Raw genomic sequence first — 27,578 nt, 5'->3', positions numbered from 1 at the left:
ATTTTCCTTTCCCCATTGAATGTTCTTGACACCGTGTTGAAAAATCATTTGACTATTTATGAGAGAGTTTCCTTCTGGTCTCTCTATTCTATTCCTCTGGTCTGTATGTCTATCCTTATGTCACTATAACACTGTTTTGATTACTGTTGCTTTGTAGTAAGTTTTGAAATCAGGAAGTATTGGTCTTCCAACATTGTTCTTTCTCAAGATTGCTTAGTTTCCAGGATCTGGATGTGTTTCTTTTTATTCATTATGCCTTTAATTTTAGACTACTCGGATTAATTTAAAATCCATATACATTTAAAGTATGTAATGTAAGTGCCTGACATTAAGCTTTTGATTACTGAGGCACCTATTTCAAAAGACATCCATCTTGAAAACCATACTGCCAACTGTATGACACAGCTACTAGCAAAACAACCAGATAAGGAATTAGGCTGCTCCCACCCATGAAAGTCTTTCTTTCAGAGAGCCCTGGGTAACCTAGATAACTGACCACTTGAGTGACCCCTCTTCTCCCTTCCTGTGCTCTAATTCCAGCTCTTACGCTCTACATTAGCCAATAAAGAGTCAACCCGTGAAACCTAGATACCCCATCAATGGACTCTAATAAAGGCACAGACCCAGGTCCCACTCCCACCCCTCCACCAGACCTGGCTGAGTGGCCCTCAGGCATGCTGTGCGTTCTTCAGGATTTCTGAGGAATAAATCTTGTTCCTCGAAGGTCTCTCAAAGTTTCTTGCTGAAGTGCATCCTACAGTCATAATACAAATCACAGGAACCGGTCCAATCACAGCTATGAGTAATTCAGGAGGTGAGTGCCTCAGGCATTCCTAGCCAATAGCATCACTACTGATAGGCTGGGACTGACACAACAAAGTAATTACTGAAAAGGAAGGACTTACTTCTGCCATTTAGCTATTTTCTGTATTTCTATATCTTACATGCTTTTTGTTCTTCAATTCTTCCATCATTGCTTCTTTTTGTATTTTTGTATTGTGGTATACCATTTTGATTTCCTCTTTCCTTTTCTGTATGCTTTTAGTTATTTCTTAGTGATTACCTTAAGGATTAAAATTAATATCTTACAATAACCTACTGTGAATAATGCCAACTTAGCTTCAATAGCATACAAACACTCTGCTCTTATACATCTTCATCCCTCCCTCTTTATCTCATTATTGTTACAGACTACATTGTTATATACTGTGTCCATTAACACTGATTTATAATTATTGTTTTATAAACTTGCCTTTTAAATCATATAGAAAAAAGGGAGTTAAAACCCAAAAATACAGTAATATTGGCTTTTATATTTACCTATACAGTTACCTTTACCTATGATATTTATTCTTTGTATGGTTTTGAGTTACTGTCTAGTGCCCTTTAATTTCAGGCTGACAGACTCCTTTAGCTAATTTTTAGGGGAATTCTAGTACAGTAAGTCCCCGACATACGAACCTTCAAGTTGCAAACTTTAAAAGATGCGAACGTGCATTTGCATGTCCAATCACGTAAGTTAGTTCATGTGTTTTGTGTACATTGTCACAGGCATGCATCCTCTACAAGTGGTTGTACTTTTGGTACTTTACTGTACAGTACTGTATACAGTACAGTAGTACAGTATCTTTATTTCAAGCCCAGGATGTCCAGAAACAAGCGAAAAAGCAGCAGTGATGTAGCTGGTACTGCTAAGAAGTGCCAGCTGTTGTACTATACTACTGTACTTTCCAAGGTTAAGATTAAAAATGTTTTCTTTATTTTTTGTGTTTGTTTTTTATGTTTTGTGTGAAAGGTTTATAAACCTATTACAGTACAGTACTATATAGCCAATTGTATTATTTGGGTACCTAGGCTGCCTTTGTTGGACTTATGAACAAATTAGACTTATGAATGTGCTCTCAGAATGGAACTCGTTCATCAGTAGGAGACTTGCTGTAGTAACAAACTCACTTAGATTTTATCTAGGAATGTCTCAATTTCTCCTTCATCCTTGTAGCATAGTTTTGCCAAATATGGAATTCTTGACTGACAGGTGTTTTTTTTTTTCTGTTGCAGCCTCTAAGATTTCTGAGGAGAAATTGGCTGATAGTCTTTTTAAGGGATGTGTCTTTGTGTGGGTCTCTGAGTTTATCCTTCTTGGAGTCCATTGAGCACCCTGGATTTGTAGATTTATGCCTTTTGTCAAATTTGGGGAGTTTTCAGCCATTATTTCTACAAATATGATTTGTGCCCCTTTCTTTCTCTTTTCCTCTGCTGTGACTCCCATACTAAATATGCTAGTTCACCTAGTAGTGTACCACAAGGCCAGTTAGGCTCTGTTTTCTCTTCTTTATTCTCAGACTCAATACTTTCAATTGTCCTATCTTCAAATTTTCTCTATCTTCTGCTGGTTCATATCTGCTTTTGAAGCCCATTAGTGTATATTTCAATTCAATTACTGTACTTTTTAGTTTCAGAATGTCTTTTTGGTTCCTTTTTATAATTCCAATCTCTTTATTGTTATTCTCATTTTGTTCATATTATGTTTTCCTGTCTTTGTCCATGTCTTCCTTTAGCTCTTTGAGCATCTTTAACTAAGTTGTCTTAAAGTCTTTGTCTAGTAAGTCTGACACTTTGGCTACCTCAGGTATATTTTGTATTGATTTATTTTGTTCCTTTGTCTGGGCCATACTTTCCTGTTTCTTTTTACACCTGATTTTTTTGTTGTTATTGAAAACTGAATATTTCATTCAATTGGTAACTCTAGAAATCAGATTCTTCTTACAACCCATGTTTTTGTTTCTGTTTTTTTACATTGGGTGTGTCTGTGCCAGGATCAGCCTCAGGTGAAAGCATAAGGTCTTCTCAGGTCTTTTCTGAGCCTTCAACTTTCCCAAGGCTTCCTACATTCCCCCATATATATAGTTGTTTTTGAATGTTAAAAAAAAAGAAACCAGAAGTGGCTCCTTAAAATCTCCTGGAAGCCACTTGAGCCAGTGAGGGTTGACACAATGAATGCCAGTCTCTGAGTCTGTACCTCTGCATTCAGAGCAGCAATCTGCAATCAGATCACAGAATCCTGATATTTGAGGACAAAGTCCTTATTGCCTAACCTGGATCCAGCAAGAAACACAGGATGCTGTTGAAACAGCTGCCTGCCATGGGGCTGGGGGGTGAGGGATGGATAGCTGTTACTACACCGAGAACTGAAATCAACCAATACTAACTGAAATTTACCAGCCAAGCTTTATGCTGTAAGCTACAAGTGTTCAGATAGACTCCAGAGTTCCAAAGCCATAATATCAGACCGTTTCTGCCAGTACAATTGCTACCTAGGTGGACAGATGGATTCTTGGAGCTTTCTACTTCACCTTTCCTGCTGTCCACTTGGCCAGTCATTTTTGGAAAATCCCTCAAATTTGGGTTTCTATTTAAACATTCACCCACTCATTTTAGCATCTATCAGCAGATCCTGCCCATGGAGGATTATTACTGTGGTGTTTTAATGATGATCTTTCTATTTTCCTCATTCTGTCTACACTTATTAATTGGAATTCTTCAGTGAGGAAGAACTGTTACTTCCTCTGAATTTGTTCCTGTATTCATTTACTTATCTATGTCACTATAGGATAAGGACTCAAGGATAATTATTTTATTATTTTATAATTCAATATTATAGTAATTAATTTTGTTGTTCAAGTTGTTCCAACTCTGGCCAATCTGAGATCTTTTAGTGTGGCTCCTGTGCCTTGAAAAAAGTTTTCCGCACTGCCTTAACTTTCTGATACTACAAAATGCCCCAGACTCATACTGTTCTTTCTCAACTCACACTGTTGAATAAAGCAATACTTTAAGAATCACCGGTTCCGGAGGAGACCTTCAAGATGGCGGAGGAGTAAGACGTGGAGATCACCTTCCTCCTCAAAAATACATCAGAAATACATCTACACGTGGAACAACTTCTACAGAACACGTACTGAAAGCTGGCAGAAGATCTCAGACTTCCCAAAAGGCAAGAAGCTCCCCACATACCTGGCCACGTGGCTGACAGGGTCTTGGTGCTCTGGCAGAGTGTCAGGCCTGTGCCTCTGAGGTGAGACAGCCAAGTTCAGGACATTGGTCCACCAGAGACCTCCTGGCTCCACGTAATAACAAATGGCAAAAGCTCTCCCAGAGATCTCCATCTCAACGCTAAGACCCAGCTTCACTCAAAGACCAGCAAGCTACAGTGCTGGATACGTTATGCCAAACAACTAGCAAGACAGGAAGACAACCCCATACATTAGCAGAGAGGCTGCCTAAAATCATGCTAAGGTCACAGACACCCCAAACACAACACCGGACATGGTCCTGCCCATCAGAAAGACAAGATCCAGGCTCATCCACCAGAACACAGGCACCAGTCCCCTCCACCAGGAAGACTACCCAACCCACTGAACCAACCATAGCCACTGGGGGCAGACACCAAAAACAATGGGAACTATGAACCTGCAGCCTGCGAAAAGGAGACCCCAAACACAGTAAGTTAAGCAAGATGAGAAGACAGAGAAACACACAGCAGTTGAAGGAGCAAGGTTAAAAACCCACTAGACCAAACAAATGAAGAGGAAATAGGCTGTCTACCTGAAAAAGAATTCAGAGTAATGACAGTAAAGATGATCCAAAATCTTGGAAACAGAATGGAGAAATTACATGAAATGTTTAACAAGGAACTAGAAGAACTAAAAAGCAAACAAACAATGATGAATAACACAATAAATGAAATTAAAAATTCTATAGAAGGAATCAATAGCAGAATAAGTGAGGCAGAAGAATGGATAAGTCACCAGGAAGATAAAATAGTGGAAAAAACTACCACAGAGCATAATAAAGAAAAAAGAATGAAAAGAATTGAGGACAGTCTCAGAGACCTCTGGGACAACATTAAATGCACCAACATTCGAATTATAGAGGTCCCAGAAGAAGAAGAGAAAAAGAAAGGGACTGAGAAAATATTTGAAGAGATTATAGTTAAAAACTTCCCTAATACGGGAAAGGAAATAATCAAGTCCAGGAAGCACAGAGAGTCCCATACAGGATAAATCCAAGGAGAAACACACCAAGACACATATTAATCAAACTATCAAAAATTAAATACAAAGAAAAATATTAAAAGCAGCAAGGGGAAAACAACAAATAACACAAAAGGGAATCCCCATAAGGTTAACAGCTGATCTTTCAGCAGAAACTCTGTAAGCCAGAAGGGAGTGGCAGGACATATTTAAAGTGATGAAAGAGAAAAAGCTACAACCAAGATTACTCTACCCAGAAAGGTTCTCATGCAGATTTGATGGAGAAATTAAAACCTTTACAGATAAGCAAAACCTAAGAGAATTCAGCATCACCAAACCAGCTTTACAACAAATTCTAAAGGAACTTCTATAGGCATGAAACACAAGAGAGGGAAAAGACCTACAATAACGAACCCAAAACAATTAAGAAAATGGGAATAGGAACATACATATCGATAATTACCTTAAACATGAATGGATTAAATGCTCCAACCAAAAGACACAGGCTCACTGAATGGAAACAGAAACAAGACCTGTATATATGCTGTCTACAAGAGACCCACTTCAGACCTAGAGACACATACAGACTAAAAGTGAGGGGATGGAAAAAGATATTCCACACAAATGGAAATCAAAAGAAAGCTGGAGTAGCAATTCTTGTATCAGACAAAATAGACGTTAACATAAAGACTATTACAAGAGACAAAGACGGACACTACACGATGGATCAAGATATCAATCCAAGAAGAAGATATAACATTTGTACATATTTATGCACCCAACATAGGAGCACCTCAACACATAAGGCAAATGCTAACAGCCATAAAAAGGGGAAATCAACAGTAACTCAATCATAGTAGGGGACTTTAACACCCCACTTTCACCAATGGACAGATCATCCAAAATGAAAATGAATAAGGAAACACAAGCTTTAAATGATACATTAAACAAGATGGACTTAATTGATATTTATAGGACATTCCATCCAAAAACAACAGAATACACTTTCTTTTCAAGTGCTCGTGGAATATTCTCCAGGACAGATCATATCTTGGGTCACAAATCAAGCCTTGGTAAATTTAAGAAAATTGAAATCATATCAAGTATCTTTTCTGACCACAACTCTATGAGACTAGGTATCAATTACAGGAAAAAATCTGTCAAAAGTACAAATACATGGAGGCTAAACAATACACTACTTAATAACCAAGAGATCACTGAAGAAATCAAAAAATACCTACAAACAAATGACAATGAAAACATGATGAACCAAAACCTATGGGATGCAGCAAAAGCAGTTCTAAGAGGGAAGTTTATAGCAATACAATCCTACCTCAAGAAACAAGAAACATCTCAAATAAACAGCTTAACCTTACACCTAGAGCAATTAGAGAAAGAAAAACAAAAAACCCCCAAAGTTAGCAGAAGGAAAGAAATCATAAAGATCAGATCAGAAATAAATGAAAAAAAATGAAGGAAACAATAGCAAAGATCAATAAAACTAAAAGCTGGTTCTTTGAGAAGATAAACAAAATTGATAAACCATTAGCAAGACTCATCAAGAAAAAAAGGGAGAAGACTCAAATCAATAGAATTAGAAATGAAAAAGGAGAAGTAACAACTGACACTGCAGAAATACAAAGGACCATGAGTGATTACTACAAGCAACAATATACAAATAAAATGGACAACCTGGAAGAAATGGACAAATTCTTAGAAAAGCACAAACTTCCAAGACTGAATCAGGAAGAAATAGAAAATATAAACAGATCACAAGAACTGAACAATCACAGGAACTGATATTGAGACTGTGATTAAAAATCTTCCAACAAAGAAAAGCCCAGGACCAGATGGCTTCACAGGTGAATTCTATCAAACATTTAGAGAAGAGCTAACACCAAACCTTCTCAAACTCTTCCAAAATACAGCAGGGGGAGGAACACTCCCAAACTCATTCTACGAGGCCACCATCACCCTGATACCAAAACCAGACAAAGATGTCACGAAGAAAGAAAACTACAGGCCAATATCACTGATGAACATAGATGCAAAAATCCTCAACAAAATACTAGCAAACAGAATCCAACAGCACATTAAAAGGATCATACACCATTATCAAGTGGGGTTTACGCAGGAATGCAAGGATTTTTCAATATATGCAAATCAATCAATGTGACAAACCATAATAACAAACTGAAGGAGAAAAACCATATGATCATCTCAAGAGATGCAGACAAAGCTTTTGACAAAATTCAATACCCATTTATGATAAAAACCCTCCAGAAAGTAGGCATAGAGGAAAAACTTACCTCAACATAATGAAGGCCATATATGACAAACCCACAGCCAACATCATCCTCAATGGTGAAAACTGAAACCTTTTCCACTAAGATCAGGAACAGGATACGGTTGTCCACTCTCACCACTATTATTCAACATAGTTTTGGAAGTTTTAGCCACAGCAATCAGAGAAGAAAAAGAAATAAAAGGAATCCAAATCAGAGAAGAAGAAGTAAAGCTGTCACTGTTTGCAGATGACATGATACTATACAGAGAGAATCCGAAAGATGCTACCAGAAAACTACTACAGATAATCAATGAATTTGGTAAAGTAGTAGCATACAAAACGATTGCACAGAAATCTCCTGTATTCCTATATACTAATGATGAAAAATCTGAAAGAGAAGTTTAGGAAACACTCCCATTTACCATTGCAACAAAAAGAATAAAATAGCTAGGCTAAGGAGACAAAAGACCTGTATGCAGAAAACTATAAGACACTGATGAAAGAAATTAAAGATGATACCAACAGATGGAGAGATATACCATGTTCTTGGATTGGAAGAATCAACACTGTGAAAATGACTATACTACCCAAAGCAATCTACAGATTCAATGCAATCCCTATCAAACTACCAATGGCATTTTTCACAGAACTAGAACAAAAAATTTTACAGTTTATATGGAAACACAAAAGACCCCAAATAGCCAAGAAATCTTGAGAAAGAAAGACGGAGCTGGAGGAATCAGGCTCCCTGACTTCAGACTACACTACAAACCTACAGTAATCGAGACATTATGGTACTGGCACAAAAACAAATATAGATCAATGGAACAGGATAGAAAGCCCAGAGACAAACGCATGCACATATGGTCACCTTATCTGTGATAAAGGAGGCAAGAATATACAATGGAGAAAAGACAGTCTCTTCAATAAGTGGTGCTGGGAAAACTGGAGAACTACATGTAAAAGAATGAAATTAGAAAATTCCCTAACACCATACACAAAAATAAACTCAAAATGGATTAAAGACCTAAATGTAAGGCCAGACACTATCAAACTCTTAAAGGAAAACATAGACAGAACACTCTATGACATAAATCACAGCAAGATCCTTTTTGACCCACCTCCTAGAGAAATGGAAATAAAAACAAAAATAAACAAATGGCACCTAATAAAACTTCAAAGTTTTTGCACAGCAAAGGAAACCATAAACAAGACCAAAAGACAACCCTCAGAATGGGAGAAAATATTTGCAAATGAAGCAACTGTCAAAGGATTAATCTCCAAAATTTACAAGCAGCTCATGCAGCTGAATATCAAAAAAACAAACAATCTAATCCAAAAATGGTAGAAGACCTAAATAGACATTTCTCCAAAGAAGATATATAGATTGCCAACAAACACATGAAAGGATGCTTAACATCACTAATCATTAGAGAAATGCAAATAAAAACTACAGTGAGGTATCACCTCACACCAGTCAGAATGGCCATCATCAAAAAATCTACAAACAATAAATGCTGGAGAGGGTGTGGAGAAAAGGGAACCCTCTTGCACTGCTGGTGGGAATGTAAATGGATACAGCCACTATGGAGAACAGTATGGAGGTTCCTTAGAAAACTAAAAACAGAACTAAAGGAACTAAGGTTCCTTTTCTAAGAAACTAAGGTTCCTTAGAAAACTAAAAACTACCATACGACCCAGCAATCCCACTACTGGACATATACCGTGAGAAAACCATAATTCAGAAAGAGTCATGTATCACAATGTTCATTGCAGCACTATTTACAATAGCCAGGATATGGAAGCAACCTAAGTGTCCACTGACAGATGAATGGATAAAGAAGATATGGCACATATATACAATGGAATATTACTTGACCATAAAAAGAAACGAAATTGAGTTATTTGTAGTTAAGGTGGATGGACCTAGAGTCTGTTATACAAAGTGAAGTAAGTCATAAACAGAAAAACAAATACCATATGCTAACACATATATATGAAATCTAAAAAATAAAAATGGTTCTGAAGAACCTAGGGGCAGGACAGGAATAAAGACGCAGACGTAGAGAATGAACTTGAGGACACAGGGAGGGGGAAGGGTAAGCTGGGACAAAGTGAGAGAGTGGCATGGACTTATATATACTACCAAATGTAAAACAGACAGCTAGTGGGAAGCAGCAGCATAGCACAGGGAGATCAGCTCGGTGCTTTGTGACCACCTAGAGGGGTGGGATAGGGAGGGTGGGAGGGAGATGCAAGAGGAAGGGGATATGGGGATATATGTATATGTATAGCTGATTCACTTTGTTATAAAGCAGAAAGGAACACACCATTGTAAAGCAATTATACTGCAATAAAGATCTTAAAAAAAAAAGAATCACTGGTTCCTTTTATTGGAAAATAGTATTGTGAATCAAGAGCTGAATTCTAGGTGTGTTCATTGCTACCAGAGTATTGCTGCTTCTAACACAATTCACTGATTTTTTTTCGTGTGAAAACAACCTTGTATTCCTGGGACCAATCCCACTTGATTGGAATGTATTCTTCTTCTTTTAAATTGCTGGACTTAATTTGCTAATATTTTGTCAAAATTTTTTGTACCTATATTTATAGGAGATATTTTTCTGTAGCATTCTGTTTTTGCAATTTCTTTGTCAAGTATTTGTATCAGGATAAGTTGGGAAACCGAGGCACCTGTTCTAATTTCTGAAAGAATTTGTTTATGACTGGTAATTAATTATTCATTAAATGACAGAAACCCTTGACAAACATCAGGCTAGAAGGAAAACCATGGCCCTCTTTTTATTGGCCTTCTATTGATATTTTCCACTTTATTCACATGTAACTTGATGAAGTTCTACTGTATATTACTGAATAGTTTTTTATTTAAGCAAAGGCAAAAAAGGTCAAAAAAAATCCATCTTATATAAGGTGAGTTAATTTTAAAATGTTAAAAGTTAGTTTTGTTCTTTGTAAAATACAGTCTGTAGACAAAAAAGGACTTTTTCCTTAGTTTCATTCTTACAATACTTCATTCAAAAACTCATAAATTATCCAAATGAATCACTGTACCTATATATTTCAATAGCTCTCATATCTTCATCATCAAATTCATCTTCAGCTTCCTTCAACTGTGCAAGAGTCATCTTTTCGTATGGTTTAACTAAAACAAAATAAGTTGTAGATAACTGAGTTACTTAAAAGCCAATTTTACTTTAGAGTCACATGTCTAGAAAAAACAATATATTAGATAAATGGAGATCAAGAATATCTTTAATGTTGCAGTTTCTCCAGCATATAAACTATATTGTGGCTGACTGCTTCAGGTTTGTTTAAAGTGCTATTACTCCCTCAGAGTTCACAGAACTACCAGGCTGCATTTAAAAGCAGATGTGAAAATCAACTAGACCTCATAAATTTAGACTTCCTCAAGTACCTGGAAATTTTAACAAATAATACATTTTATATAGAATGATCAAAACAGAAAGTAATCACAAAGTAGAGAAATATGATAGAGGGAAAAAAAGCTCACTAGATTAGATACCAGGGCATTTCAGCTCTGATATTAACTAGCATGTAACTTTCAACACATGAATTAGAAATTTTAGGGGTCAGCATCCTAATTTCAAAAGTATGGGTGGGATTTAAATTATTTCTAATGTCATCTCTCCCTCTAAATTCATGAAATACATGATCACTGTCATAACTGTATTATTCCCTTCACCCAGCCCACCAAATGCACAACTATACCCATTGCTTCTTTCTGTAAACGTAAAACCATTTCTTCAATTTCATCTTTTGGCTCTTCTTTTGGAGGAAGAATGCCAAAATCTCTTAAAATGTCATTCCATTCGGTATCTTCATTTGGATCCTATATAAAAAAAATAAAAAATCTATTAGCGCAGTTGTGCATTTTAAGATTTGTAAAATCGATTTCCAACCATGTAATTGTTCATGAACTCTACAGGTAAACTAGAAAATTAGTTTCAAAGAATAGAACAAAATGGCCTACTTTTTTCCCATTTCCCATTTCCGTAATGCAACTACATACTTTGATAAAAAGAATACATCCTCTACCCTCAAAGTTACACTGAGATGTTTAATAAAAAATAAATCTGAAAAACATATATCAAATGTTAATGAAGAAACTTGTAAGTTACGTTAAATTCTCTGAAGACTATAATAGGCAAAACCAATTCACATCATGCAAAATACTGTTTTCTTTTTCTACATAAGCATTGAAGACCTCAAGGTGGACTTGCTTCTCTTCAGCTATATAGCTTCATGGAATCCTTACTCCCAAGTTAAATCTTAGAAGAGGTTAGGAATCGTTTCGTAGTTCAATTTTTGTCTAACCATAATTTCTTTCTTTGAAACTTAATCTTGTTTTCCATGTTACTTAGGCTTTGATGTTTTATTTGCTGCTCTTCCTGAAATTGTCTGTCATATATCAACTATATTGTCTTTCTAGTCTGCTGTCCCTTTTCTCTGAGGTTTTCAGAGAAAAGGAGAACTTAATTATATACATGAGTAAATACTGCTGCAAACAAAGTAAAGGATAGCCTTGAATGAGCTCCACCTCTGGGTATTCACATCCTGCATAATACCCTCTCCTTATTTCTGGGTGGGAACCATAGTATGCTTCTAATCAGTAGAATATGGCAAAGGTAAAGGAATATAATTTCTTTGATTTCATTCCATAAGATTGTAATTTCCATCTTGCCAGCATTCTCTCACACTTGCTGGCTTTGATAAAGCAAGCTGCCATACTGTGAGGTCCCCCATGGAGAGAACTATGTGACAAGGAAAATGTAGTCAACAATCAGCTAGACACTGAGATCCTCAGTCAAATAGCTCCAAAAGAACTGAATTCTGCCAACTACCATGTAAATAAACTTAGAAGGGGATCCTTCAGATGCACTCTGTTGTACCTTCAGATTCAACCCCAGCTCTAGCTGACACTTTAATTGCAACCTTGTTGGAGACTCTGAAGCAGATGGCCCAGCTAAGCAATGCCTGGATCCTTGACCCATAAAAACTCTGAGATAATAAATGTGTTATTTTAAGTCACCAAGTTTGTGGTGATCTGTTATGCAACAATGGATAACTAATACAAGTATCATCTTATTTCTCCTCTTCATCCTATTCTTTGGGCAAAGTTTTGGTTTTTTATTCACACTGGTCTTTTACTGGTCTCTCTATTCACAAAATCTTCTGATCTTCATCCTTTCTATATGTCTTAAAACAATTAAGTCACCATCAGCAGGAGTTCTGCACTTGGTAATGGCAGACTAGATAATTTGGATCAAGCCTCTTACTGAGAACAGCTAGTAAAACTGGACAAAATAGATGAGAATTAATTTGAAGGCACTGAAGAATCAACAAAGCAGTGAAGAGAATTATGGTAAGAAAATCCTGGATGAGAAGTAGACCCAGAGAAAGAAGCTCTATGTTTGGGTCCATTCCCCTTCAATCAACTACCAATTCTGAAAGAGGCCAAGAGGCTGAGAAATTGAATAAAGGTGCACAGATTCGAGCATAGTGACCAAAGACAGAAATCAATAAGAAAATGATAACTAGGAGATCATCATATATTTGGAATTTAAAAAAAATTCTAAATGACCAAAGGGTCAAAGAAGAAATCACAATGGAAATTTAAAAGCATTAGGAATTGAATGATCATAAAGCCACGTATCAAAAATACGTGGGTTGCAATGAGAGCAGTTCATGAAAGGAATTTTACACCCTGAATTTAACATATTAGAAAATGGAAAAGGCTTACAAATTAATATATAAGCATCCAACCTAAAAAGCTGGGAAAGAACATCAAAATAAACCAAAGGTAGAAGGAAGGAACTAATAAAGATGAAAACAGAAATTAATGAAATAAGAATTGAATATATAATAGAGTGGGTTAACAAGGCCAAAAATTGGGTCTTAGAAGAAGACTAATAAAATAAACACTTGCCAAGACTGATAAAGAAAAAAAGTGAGAAGACATCACCAGTATTAAAAATGAAAAAGGGGAACTTCTGACAGATAATACAAGTATTTAAAAAGAGAAGCCTCTCTATTGTGTTTTGCTCATATTTTTTTCTACTTTAAGGTGGAAGCTTAGATCAAACTATAAACCTTTTTTTTTCTTTTCAAGCACACATAGAATTTTATTTTTAGAGTCTTTTTTTTAATTAAAAATTTTTTTAACATCTTTATTGGAGTTCTTTTCTAATTATAACCACTTAAAGCTACAAATATTCCTTTAACAAATTATTTAGCTGCATCCTACAAGTTTTGGTATGCTGTATTTTTATTATTATTCAGTTAAAAATATTTCTAATCTTATGATTTTTTGCTGACATTTTTATTTGGAAGGATACTGCTTAATTTTCAAATATTTTGGACTTTTCTAGGTATCTTATTAATAATTTCTAAGTTACTTCTGCATGGTCGGAAAACATACTTTAAGGTTTTGATTTTTTGAAATACATTTACTTGTTTTATGACCCAGCATATGGCATATCTTAGTGAATGTTCTACATAGTGTGAAAAGAATGTGTATTTTGCCACTGATGGGCTTTTTTCTCCACAAATCAATAGATTGTTGACAGATTTGTTCAGATCTTCTACTCTGCGATTTCTGTATCTAGTTGTTCTATCAATTACTAGGAGGAGGGGTGTTAAAATCTCTAGTTATGATTGTGGATTTGTCTACTTCTCCATCAGTTTTTGCTTTATGTGTTTGAAGCTTGATTATGCAAATCCTCAGCTATATTTATGATATTTTCCTGATGAATTTCTCCTATCATTATAAAATGTTCCTTTTTATTTCTAGTAGTAATCCTCATCTTGATGTCTATTTTGTTTGTTACTAATATAGTTTATACCCCTTATTCCTAAGTACTGTTTAAATAACATGTCTTTTTCAATCCTTTTACTTTAACCCATCTGTTTCTTTGTATTTAAAGTGTGTCTCTTTTAGCAATATGTAGCTATGTATTGCTTTTTAAACTATTCTGATAATCTCTACTTTTTAATTTAAGTGTTTACTCCATTTACACTTACTATAATTGTCTTTTTAATTTTTATTGGAGTATAGTTGCTTTACAGTTTTGTGTTAGTTTCTGCTGTACAGCAAATTAATATAATTGTTAATATTAGATGTAGAGCTACTATTTTCCTGTTTTTAATTAGTATTGTTTGCTTTATTGTTCCTCTGTTCCTTTTTTGCCTTCTTCCGGTTAATTAAATATTTTCTAGAATTATGTTCTTTGCAACTGGCCTTTTAGGTATACATCTTTGCATTATTGCTTTAATAATTGTTCTAGAAATTATAATGGTATCTTTAACATATTACAGTTAATATTGTAGTATTTTACATAAAATATGGGAAACTCACTTAGTTCCATTTACCACTATCCCATCCTTTGCCTTACTGCTGTTATATATATTAACATTTACAATATATTTGAACCCCTAAAATACAACGTTACAATTTCTACCCTAAACAATTATAATGTCTTTTAAGAAAACTGAGAATAAATATATTTAGTTTTTAGAATTTACCCACATATTTATCATTTAAGGTGCTCTTCACACTTACTTTTAGATCAAATTTTCCACCTGATGTAATTTCCTTTCAGTCTGAAGAAACTTCTTTGCATTTCTTACCCTTCAGGTCTGTGGAACCTAATTCTCTCAGTTTTCATATTTCTGAAAATATCTATTTTTTCCCAGTTTTTTTGATGGATAGTTTAGCTGGATATAGAATTTTGGTTTGAAAGTTTTCCCTCCAGGATTAAAAGCAGTTTAAAAAGCCTTCTGGCCTCCAATGTTTCTGATGAGAAGTCAGCTGTCAATCATATTGCTGTTCTCCTGTATATACAAAACATACACACCTTTACATTATGTCTTTTCTCTGGATGTTTTCAAGATTTTATCTTTTGATTTCAGAAGTGTGTCTATGTGCTTGGTGTGGTTTTATTTGTATTTACCCTCTTTGGAGTTCCCAGAACTTCTTAGATTGTTAAGTTTATGTCTTCCCTCAAACTCTGGACAATTTTATCCATCATCCTTTTAAATTTTTTCCTGCCCCCCCCACCCCATCCTTCCTCTCCTTCTAGGATTTTTTTTTTTTCTGGTATGCAGGCTTCTCACTGTTGTGGCCTCTCCCGTTGTGGAGTGCAGGCTCAGCAGCCATGGCTTATGGGCCTAGCTGCTCCGCGGCATGTGGGATCTTCCCAGACCAGGGCACGAACCCGTGTCCCCTGCATCGGCAGGCAGACTCTCAACCACTGCGCCACCAGGGAAGCCCCCCTTCTAGGATTTTTGACAGGATGTTACATGTATTACAGTTAGATGTATGTTAAACAATTTAACAATGTCCCTTCAGTTCACTGAATCTCTATTCACTTTTAATATTTTTCTCTCTGTTCTTAACGTTGGACACTTTCTATTGATGAATCCAAGTTCCCTGACTCTTCTGCCATCAGCAATCTGCTGTAAAGCCCATTCAGTGAATTTTTTATTTCAGTTGTTGATCTTTTCAGTTCAAGAATTTCCATTTGGAGAGACGAGGTGAAGATGGCGGAAGAGTAAGACACGAGATCACCTTCCTCCCCACAGATACACCAGAAATACATCTACACGTGGAACAACTCCTACAGAACACCCACTGAATGCTGGCAGAAGATCTCAGACCTCCCAAAAGGCAAGAAAGTCCCCAAGTACCTGGGTAGGGGAAAAGAAAAAAGAATAAACAGAGACAAAAGGATAGGGACGGGACCTGCACCAGTGGGAGGGAGCTGTGAAGGAGGAAAGGTTTCCACACACTAGGAAGCCCTTTCACGGTTGGAGACTGCTGGTGGCGGAGGGGGAAAGCTTCAGCGCTGCAGAGGGGGAAAGCTTCAGTGCTGCGGAGGGGGAAAGCTTCAGCGCTGCGGAGGAGAGCACAGCAACAGGGGTGCGGAGGGAAAAGCGGAGAGATTCCCGCACAGAGGGTCAGGGCCGACAGGCACTCACCAGCCCGAGAGGCTTGTGTGCTCACCCACCGGGGCGGGCGGGGCTGGGAGCTGAGGCTTGGGCTTTGGTCAGAGCGCAGGGAGAAGACTGGGGTTGAACACAGCCTGCAGGGGGTTAGTGCACCACAGCTAGCCGGGAGGGAGTCCGGGAAAAACTCTGGACCTGCTGAAAAGGCAAGAGACTTTTTCTTCCCTCTTTGTTTCCTGGTGCGCAAGGAGAGAGGATTAAGAGCGCTGCTTAAAGGAGCTCCAGAGATGGGCGCGAACCGTGGCTAAAAGCGCGGACCCCAGAGATGGGCATGAGACGCTAAGGCTGCTGCTGCTGCCGCCACCAAGAAGCCTGTGTGCGAGCACAAGTCACTATCCACAGCCCTCTTCCAGGGAACCTGTGCACCCGGCCACTGCCAGGGTCCAGGGATCCAGGGACAAGTTCCCTGGGAAAACGCACGGGGCACTGCAGGCTGGTGCAATGTCATGCTGGCCTCTGCCGCCGCAGGCTCGCCCAGCACTCCGTACCCCTCCCTCCCCCTGGCCTGAGTGAGCCAGAGCTCCCGAATCAACGGCTCCTTTAACCCCGTCCTGTCTCAGCGAAGAACAGACGCCCTCCGGCAACCTACACACAGAGGCGGGGCCCTCAAAGCTGAGCCCCTGGGAGCTGTGAGAACAAAGAAGAGAAAGGGAAATCTCTCCCAGCAGCCTCAGAAGCAGCGGATTAAAGCTCCACAATCAACTTGATGTACCCTGTATCTGTGGAATACATGAATAGACAAAGAATCATCCCAAATTGAGGAGGTGGACTTTGAGAGCAAGATTTATTATTTTTTCCCCTTTTCCTCTTTTTGTGAGTGTGTATGTGTATGCTTCTGTGTGAGATTTTGTTTGTATAGCTTTGCTTCCACCATTTGTCCTAGGGTTCTATCCGTCCGGTTTTTTTTTTCTTCTTGTAAAAAAAAATTTTCTTTCTTAATAATTATTTTTTATTTTAATGACTTTATTTTATTTTATCTTCCTTTATCTTCTTTCTTTCTTTCTTTCTTTCTTCCCTTCCCTCCTTCCTTCCTTCCTCCCTCCCTCCCTTCTTCCTTCCTTCCTTTCTTTCTTTCTACTTTTTCTCCCTTTTATTCTGACCCATGTGGATGAAAGGCTCTTGGTGCTGCAGCCAAGAGTCACTGCTGTGCCTCTAACGTGGGAAAGACAAGTTCAGGACACTGGCCACAAGAGACCTCCCAGCTCCACGTAATATCAAACAGCGAAAATCTCCCAGAGATCTCCATCTCAACACCAACACCCAGCTTCACTCAACGCCCAGCAAGCTACAGTGCTGGACACCCTATGCCAAACAACTAGCAAGACAGGAACGCAACCCCACCCATTAGCAGAGAGGCTGCGTAAAATCATAATAAGGCCACAGACACCCCAAAACACACCATCAGACGTGGACCTGCCCACCAGAAATACAAGATCCAGCCTCATCCACCAGAACACAGGCACTAGTCCCCTCCACCAGGAAGCCTACACAACCCACTGAACCAACCTTAGCCACTGGGGACAGACACCAAAAACAACGGGAACTATGGACCTGCACCCTTCAAAAAGGAGACCCCAAACACAGTAAGATAAGCAAAATGAGAAGACAGAAAAACACACAGCAGATGAAGGAGCAAGATAAAAACCCACCAGACCTAACAAATGAAGAGGAAATAGGCAGTCTACCTGAAAAAGAATTCAGAGTAATGATAGTAAATATGATCCAAAATCTTGGAAATAGAATAGACAAAATGCAAGAAACATTTAACAAGGACTTAGAAGAACTAAAGAAGAAACAAGCAACAATGAACAACAAAATAAATGAAATTAAAAATACTCTAGATGGGATCAATAGCAGAATAACTGAGGAGGAAGAACGGATAAGTGACCTGGAGGATAAAATAGTGGAAATAACTATTGCAGAGCAGAATAAAGAAAAAAGAATGAAAAGAACTGAGGACAGTCTCAGAGACCTCTGGGACAAGATTAAACGCACCAACATTCAAATTATAGGGGTTCCAGAAGAAGAAGAGCAAAAGAAAGGGACTGAGAAAATATTTGAAGAGACTACAGTTCAAAACTTCCCTAATATGGGAACGGAAATAGTTAATCAACTCCAGGAAGCACAGAGAGTCCCATACAGGATAAATACAAGAAGAAACACGCCAAGACACATATTAATCAAACTGTCAAAAATTAAATACAAAGAAAACATATTAAAAGCAGCAAGGGGAAAACAACAAATAACACACAAGGGAATCCCCATAAGGTTAACGGCTGATCTTTCAGCAGAAACTCTGCAAGCCAGAAGGGACTGGCAGGACATATTTAAAGTGATGAAGGAGAAAAACCTGCAACCAAGATTACTCTACCCAGCAAGGATCTCATTCAGATTTGATGGAGAAATTAAAACCTTTACAGACAAGCAAAAGCTGAGAGAGTTCAGCACCACCAAACCAGCTTTACAACAAATGCTAAAGGAACTTCCCTAGGCAAGAAACACAAGAGAAGGGAAAGACCTACAATGACGAACCCAAAACAATTAAGAAAATGGGAATAGGAACATACATATCGATAATTACCTTAAATGTAAATGGACTAAATGCTCCCACCAAAAGACACAGATTGGCTGAATGGATACAAAAACAAGACCCATATATATACTGTCTACAAGAGACCCACTTCAGACCTAGGGACACATACAGACTGAAAGTAAGGGGATGGAAAAAGATATTCCATGCAAATGGAAACCAAAAGAAAGCTGGAGTAGCAATTCTCATATCAGACAAAATAGACTTTAAAATAGAGACTATTACAAGAGACAAAGAAGGACACTACATAATGATCAAGGGATCGATCCAAGAAGAAGATATAACAATTGTAAATATTTATGCACCCAACATAGGAGCACCTCAATACATAAGGCAAATACTAACAGCCATAAAAGGGGAAATCGACAATAACACATTCATACAAACACATGGAGGCTAAACAATACACTACTTAATAACGAAGTGATCACTGAAGAAATCAAAGAGGAAATCAAAAAGTACCTAGAAACAAATAACAATGGAGACATGACGACCCAAAACCTATGGGATGCAGCAAAAGCAGTTCTAAGAGGGAAGTTTATAGCAATACAATCCTACCTTAAGAAACAGGAAACATCTCGAATAAACAACCTAACCTTGTACCTAAAGCAATTAGAGAAAGAAGAACAAGAAAACCCAAAGTTAGCAGAAGGAAAGAAATCATAAAGATCAGATCAGAAATAAATGAAAAAGAAATGAAGGAAACGATAGCAAAGATCAATAAAACTAAAATCTGGTTCTTTGAGAAGATAAACAAAATTGATAAACCATTAGCCAGACTCATCAAGAAAAAAAGGGAGAAGACTCAAATCAATCGAATTAGAAATGAAAAAGGAGAAGTAACAACCGACACTGCAGAAATACAAAGGATCATGAGCGATTACTACAAGCAACTCTCTGCCAATAAAATGGACAACCTGGAAGAAATGGACAAATTCTTAGAAATGCACAACCTGCCAAGACTGAATCAGGAAGAAATAGAAAATGTGAACAGATCAATCACAAGCACTGAAATTGAAACTGTGATTAAAAATCTTCCAACAAACAATGGCCCAGGACCAGATGGCTTCACAGGCGAATTCTATCAAACATTTAGAGAAGAGCTAACACCTAACCTTCTCAAACTCTTCCAAAATATAGCAGAGAGAAGAACACTTCCCAATTCATTCTACGGGGCCACCATCACCCTGATACCAAAACCATACAAGGATGTCACGAAGAAAGGAAACTACAGGCCAATATCACTGATGAACACAGATGCAAAAATACTAGCAGAGAGAATCCAACAGCACATTAAAAGGATCATACACCATGATAAAGTGGGATTTATTCCAGGAATGCAAGGATTCTTCAATATACGCAAATCAATCAACGTGATACACCATATTAACAAATTGAAGGAGAAAAACCATATGATCATCTCAATAGAGGCTGAGAAATCTTTTGACAAAATTCAACACCCATTTATAATAAAAACCCTGGAGAAAGTAGGCACAGAGGGAACTTTCCTCAACATAATAAAGGCCATATATGACAAACCTACAGCCAACATCATCCTCAATGGTGAAAAACTGAAAGCATTTCCACTAAGATCAGGAACAAGACAAGGTTGCCCACTCTCACCACTCTTATTCAACATAGTTTTGGAAGTTTTAGCCACAGCAATCAGAGAAGAAAAGGAAATAAAAGGAATCCAAATAGGAAAAGAAGAAGTAAAGCTGTCACTATTTGCAGATGTCATGATACTATACATAGAGAATCCTAAAGATGCTACCAAAAAACTACTAGAGCTAATCAATGAATTTGGTAAAGTAGCAGGATACAAAATTAACACACAGTAATCTCTGGCATTCCTATACACTACTGATGAAAAATCTGAAAGTGAAATCAAGAAAACACTCCCATTTACCACTGCAAGAAAAGGAATAAAATATCTAGGAATAAACCTACCTAAGGAGACAAAAGACCTGTATGCAGAAAATTATAAGACACTGATGAAAGAAATTAAAGATGATACAAGTAGATGGAGAGATATACCATGTTCTTGGATTGGAAGAATCAACATTGTGAAAATGACTCTACTACCCAAAGCAATCTACAGATTCAATGCAATCCCTATCAAACTACCAATGGCATTTTTCACAGAACTAGAACAAAAAATTTCACAATTTGTATGGAAACACAAAAGACACCGAATAGCCAAAGCAATCTTGAGAACGAAAAACGGAGCTGGAGGAATCAGGCTCCCTGACTTCAGACTATACTACAAAGCTACAGTAATCAAGACAGTATGGTACTGCCACAGAAACAGAAATATAGATCAATGGAAAAGGATAGAAAGCCCAGAGATAAACCCACGCACATATGGTCAACTTATCTTTGATAAAGGAGGCAGGAATGTACAGTGGAGAAAGGACAGCCTCTTCAATAAGTGGTGCTGGGAAAACTGGACACGTACATGTAAAAGTATGAGATTAGATCAATCCCTGACACCATACACAAAAATAAGCCCAAAATGGATTTAAGACCTAAATGTAAGGCCAGAAACTATCAAACTCTTAGAGGAAAACATAGGCAGAACACTCTATGACATAAATCACCGCAAGATCCTTTTTGACCCACGTCCTAGAGAAATGGAAATAAGAACAAAAATAAACAAATGGGACCTAATGAAACTTCAAAGCTTTTGCACAGCAAAGGAAACCATAAACAAGACCAAAAGACAAGCCTCAGAATGGGAGAAAATATTTGCAAATGAAGCAACTGACAAATCTCCAAACTTTATAAGCAGGTCATGCAGCTCAATAACACAAAAACAAACAACCCAATCCAAAAATGGGCAGAAGACCAAAATAGACATTTCTCCAAAGAAGATATACAGACTGCCAACAAACACATTATAGAATGCTCAACATCATTAATTAGAGAAATGCAAATCAAAACTACAATGAGATATCATCTCACACCAGTCAGAATGGCCATCATCAAAAAATCTAGAAACAATAAATGCTGGAGAGGGTGTGGAGAAAAGGGAACACTCTTGCACTGCTGGTGGGAATGTGAATTGGTACAGCCACTATGGAAAACAGTATGGAGGTTCCTTAAAAAACCGCAAATAAAACTACCATATGACCCAGCAATCCCACTACTGGGAATATACCCTGAGAAAACCATAGTTCAAAAAGAGTCATATACCAAAATGTTCATTGCAGCTCTATTTACAATAGCCCGGAGATGGAAACAACTTAAGTGCCCATCATCGGATGAATGGATAAAGAAGATGTGGCAGATATATACAATGGAATATTACTCAGCCATAAAAAGAAACGAAATTGAGTTATTTGTAGTGAGGTGGATGGACCTAGAGTCTGTCATACAGAGTGAAGTAAGTCATAAAGAGAAAGACAAATACCGTATGCTAGTACATATATATGGAATATAGGGGGAAAAGTGTCATGAAGAACCTAGGGGTAATACAGGAATAAAGACACAGACCTACTGGAGACATAGGGACATAGGGACTAGAGACATACATACGGACATATATACACTACCAAACGTAAAATAGATAGCTAGTGGGAAGCAGCCACATAGCACAGGGAGATCAGCTCGGTGGTTTGTGACCACCTAGAGGGGTGGGATAGGAAGGGTGGGAGGGAGGGAGACGCAAGAGGGAAGCGATGTAGGAACATATGTATATGTATAACTGATTCACTTTGTTATAAAGCGGAAACTAACACACCATTGTAAAGCAATTATACTCCAATAAAGATGTAAAAAAAAAAAAGAATTTCCATTTGTTTTATTACTGTTTCTATTTCTCTGTTATGATTCTCCAACTGTTAATTCATTTTCCTTTAAGTCCTTGAATATATTTATAATAGCTGCTTTAAATTCTTCATTTGCTAATATCAACATCTGGATAGTGTCAGGATTTGTTTCCATTGCTTGCTTTGCTTTTGAATACGAGTCACATTTTGAATATGGCTTTTCATTCTTTTTCTTTTTGCTTATATAATTTTTATTGCATACTAGACATTCAGGACGATACATCATAGAAATTTATGATTTTTTTATGTTCCTCTAAAGTATGTTGATTTTCATACTTGAAGGCAGTTAACTTCGTTGGACTCAAACATCAAACTACATCAGTTGAAATGGGCAGCAGCCAAAACCTCAGATCAGTTCAGTTCTTTGACCTTCTAATGGCTGCTTTTTGCCAGGCATCTTGGGACCTCCTATATATATATGGAGTTTGGCTGACAAATAAGGATTTGTGTGGATTTTATATGCAGAATTTAAGGATCATCCCTTCTGTGTTAATTTCCTTTCTGAGACTTCCTCACGATTCTCCCACCACGCTACCAGCCCAGGATTTTGCCCTCCAACATCTCTATTAAAATGGCAGTTTTCTGCCACCCCATGCCATATGATTGTAAAACGCCCTCAACTATATCTAATCTTCTTTTAAACTATTGTGATAATTTTAAAATATATTCACAAATTCTTTCATGCACCTTTTTGAGAGTTGAAGCTTAACCCACTTCCATTGAGTATACGCTGAACCTGCTGTCTCACTTCTAATAAACTGAAAATATGATAGAAGTGACACTACGTGATTTCTAAGACCAAGCCACAAAAGGCACTGCTGCTGCTTTTTCCTCTCAGTCTCTCTCATCACTTGCTCTGGGGGGAAACCAGTTGCCGTGTTTTGAGGACACCCAGTCAGCCTGTGTTAGTCTGCTTGGGATGCCATAACAGAATATCACAGACCAGGTGACTTAAATAGAAATTTATTTTCTCACAATTCTGGAGGCTGGAAGTCTAAGATCAAGGTGCCAGCAGGGTTGCTACTGGTGAGAACTCTTCTCCTAGTTTGCAGGAGGCCACCTTCTTGTTGTGTGCTCACATAGCCTTTCCTCTGTGTGTGTGCAAAGAGAGAGAGCATGCTCTAGTGTCTCTTCCTCTTCTTATAAGGACACTGATCCTATCAGCAACATTTTGTAGTTTTCAGTGTACAAGTCTCTTGCCTCCCTGTTTATGTTTATTCCTGAGTATTTTATTCTTTTTGATGCAATTATACATGGAATTGTTTTCTTAATTTCCTTTCTTATTATTCATTGTAGTGTATAGAAATGTCTTCATCAAATTTTATGGTCACTTTTTACAGTCTCCTACTCTTTGAAGATAATTTCAATTTGGTCTTTCGTTTTTTTAAACATAATAAGCATAGTTATTTTATACCTGTTTCTGATCATTCAGATAACTGAAGTCTCTGCAAGTCTGTTTTTGTTGGTTCATACTCATAGTGCCCTGTTCCCTTGTGCCCTGTTCCCTTGTGCCCTGTTCCCTTGTACCCTGTTCCCTTGTGCCCTGTTCCCTTGGTTACTTTTGACTGATTTCTGCTTGATGTCCTTGAAAACTTATCTCCATGAATTCTAACATAAAGATGTCTTCCTGCACGAGGGTTTGCTATTTCTTCCAGGTATTTACGAGCACTACAGTATATAACTAATTTATATCAAATTCACAGTTTGAAGTTTGTTGGATCACCCAGACAATATGCCTTAGGTTGCAATCTATGTGAGAGCTCTCTTGAGCCACACCTTCTTGGGGATAGGTTGTACTGCTTTTCTTTTTCTCCCCTGCTCCACTAGGCATCAAGATGACCTTCCCTGAATTCCTCTAGACATGGGTTTATACCTGGTTCACACTCCTATTAGTTTCCCATGCTTTCATGGACCATACCCTTTGATTCCTCATCACCCAGTGATTACATCCGGGAAGAACTGCAGATTGCTAAGATGGCCTTGTGGTAAAACTGGCTTTAAAGCTCTGGAAATCCATTCACCTGCTTTTCCACTTTCCCTTTGATTTTGGTCTCATCGTTTACTATCACGTTATCTCTGATGCTTTTAAGGAGATAGGTTTTACATTCTAGCCAGCATTTTTACTTGTATTCAGCAGGAGAGTTAGTCCAAATAACTGAGCCCTCTATTATCAGAAAATCCAGCAGTCACCTTTTTAAAAAACCCTCCCTGCACTTTGCACCCCCTACCACCCTATCTCTCTTTTCTCCTTCCTACTCAGACTTCATAAAATAATTGTCTATATATGCTGTAACCACTTCCACCTCCCATTCACTCTTCAACCTACTCCAATTTGGCTTCTACCTCCAACAGCCCTTTCAAAACTGTTCTAAGCTCACCTATGAGCTCCATATTGTTATTTTCAATGGATTTTCATTGTATTTGATCTCTTAGGCAGAACTGGGGAGAGTGTGTCATTCTCTTCTTGTTAAAACACTCTTTCTTGATATTCATGATATCACATACTTATGGTTTTATTCATACCTCTCCGTGACTGCTCTTTCTTAACTGATCTGGGAGTTAGTTGCAATGGGAGTTAATAGTAAATGCTCTATACTCTGATCTTCCCTTCACTTTTAGAAATTATCTATGAAATTGTAATAAGAGAAGTAGAAATAGGCACCGCAATCTATTTGATAAAGGTATTATGGCATTTATCATGACACAGTTATATCTGACTCTCTCTTATTCCCCCACAGTAAGCTCTTTCAGAACAAGTCCACAACTACACATAAGCACTGAATAAACTGGCTATTGAATAAATCAATGAATAAATAAATGAACAAAGATTAATATGCTGTCGTCTCTACTCTCAATTACATTTCAGCCTATTTCTTGAAGAGCAGACAAAAATCAGGAAAAATTTGCAATGTTTTTACATAGGGAATAAAATGCACTTGCTAGGAATCTATTATTAACACAAAAGGAATATCCTTTAAAATTATATGTAATTTGTGTTCAAAATATCCTAATAAATGATACAGCATAAACGATTTCCAAAATTAAATATGTAAAACTAGAAAAATCACAGTGGTTTTAATCTGAGATAGCAGGTGGGAAGAAGCTTTTCTGAAGTTGGAAATGAGAATTTTACTCTGATTAAAAAAAGGAAATAAAAGCACAGCCTTCTGCTTAATAATGCAGCTTTAGATAGAGGAGCAACCTTCTTACGAATTAATGGAAGTTTAACAGAGTTTTTGTGATCAGGTAGGAGAAACTCCAGGGACAGCTGGTCTTTCTCAAGACAGATGCGACTTATTAGGGTTTCCTCTCTGACCTTTTTAAAATGTAGTGGGGCAGGATACTTAAATTTAATTACACTTGGGCTAAAGCTGACGGTCTATTTCTTAAGTCAGAAATAGCGCAGCAGTAAGATTTCCAGGATATAGGTGTGAAACGCAATCCAAAGGCTTTCTCCAGCGACAAACGGAAGTCTTTCTTGAGTGTTGAAAAAACGGCGTTATCCTAGAGGTAATTTGAATTTCTCTCCAATCGTGACAGAGACGCAAGCTGAAAACAAATGTTAGAACCTAACCCCTGTAGGCCGCCCTCCCCATCGTGCTCAGCCTCAGGCCCAGCCAGGGACCCCGCCGGGGTGTCCAGGCTCGCCGTAGGCTGCGACTCCCACCTGCATGGTGTTCCGCCTCGCCCCTCACACGCCGGTGTCGTCTAACTCCTGGCGGGGACTCCTGGCTCCGACGTCCCCTCGAAGCCACAGGGGAGCCCGCCGAGGTCCTAGCTGTTCCCACTGCCCACCGGGAGGGAGACGGGAGAACAAGGGCCTCTGACGCACGTGCGCCTGGCGCAGCTCTGTTGCCAGGCAACGCGGAGGCGTGGCCTAGGAGGTGGCTGTGGGTACTGACGCACCTGGTCTTGGGCATTTATCCCAAGCAGCGCCTCTTCCGTTCACGATACTGGTGCCGGCATTCCTCCCACCCTTCCCTCCACCACCTCCAAAATCACGCGTTGTTTCCGTGCCTCCGGCACCGTTCAACCCCTGAGTCCTGTCTTCATGGAGAAGTAACAAAATCCTGGGGAGAGAACTCTTCAGAGTAGAAGTTCTTAACGTGGAACCCATAGCCTATATTTGGATGGACTTCAGGGGGTGCCTAGCCCCAGCCCTCGATGCACACATAATTGTGTTGTATGTGTAAATTTTGGGGGGTATTTAAGGACCAGAGCTTTCATCAGATTCTCAAATGGCTCTCTGCCACCACCTTAAAAACCCATTGCTTTAGGAGACAGAAGCTCAGACTTTAGGTAGGAAACCTAGGCAGTTTGGTTCCTTGGTGTTTAGTTGAAGGGAAGGGTGTTTACTGGGAGCTGCCAGGAACATGAGGAAAACATATGATGTTATTGCCAAATAAGGTTATACCCATGGTCACAAAGATGCGAAAAGATTTGGAAAAGAAGAAAAAGTGTTTTTAGTGACACAGTTTTAAACTTGGGCTCAGCACTGGACTACTCGGTCTGTAGTGCCCAGTTAATACAAATCGTACACTCCTAATAGCCTATATGTTTTGTTTTGTGTGTAAAATATTAATATTAAATATAAAATATTTTAAAACATCACACTATTTTTGTAACCATGTTTTGTTTTCTTCTTTTTCTCATTCCCCTCCTCCTCCTCTCCCCTCCCCCCCTTCCTCCCTCATTCCCCTTCTACTCCTCCTCTTTCTTCTTCTTCTCCTTCTTCTTTTTAATAGCAGGGGAGCCCCCCAAAATGTAAGCGGCCCAAGTCTCTCTAGATTCCT

The 27,578-nt window shown here is 38.1% G+C and overlaps 1 protein-coding gene across 2 annotated transcripts in view; it reads right to left on the bottom strand.

The window, feature by feature from the left end:
- The window catches only part of PDCL2 (phosducin like 2), a 47,526-nt gene extending 20,892 nt beyond the window's left edge, over positions 1–26,634 (bottom strand). The window contains exons 1-4 of one of the 2 annotated variants that reach the window (XR_007477032.1): positions 26,453–26,631; positions 11,071–11,191; positions 10,393–10,483; positions 7,343–7,458 (exon numbers count right to left, since the gene is read on the bottom strand). Coding sequence is in view for 1 of the 2 variants with exons in the window: in XM_033425372.2 (XP_033281263.1) it covers positions 10,393–10,483; positions 11,071–11,191; positions 26,453–26,458 (218 nt within the window). In the remaining variant the exon portion in view is untranslated. Of the gene's footprint in view, positions 1–7,342; positions 7,459–10,392; positions 10,484–11,070; positions 11,192–26,452 lie in introns of both variants that reach the window. The other variant, XM_033425372.2, reaches the window with a different exon arrangement.
- Between the last annotated feature and the right edge of the window lie 944 nt (positions 26,635–27,578).

Source organism: Orcinus orca, chromosome 4 (assembly GCF_937001465.1).
Source record: "Orcinus orca chromosome 4, mOrcOrc1.1, whole genome shotgun sequence".
In the NCBI taxonomy this organism is placed as follows: Eukaryota; Metazoa; Chordata; class Mammalia; order Artiodactyla; family Delphinidae; genus Orcinus; species Orcinus orca.
Note: the sequence above shows the minus strand (reverse complement) of the source record. Positions and strands in the feature narration are given on the sequence as shown.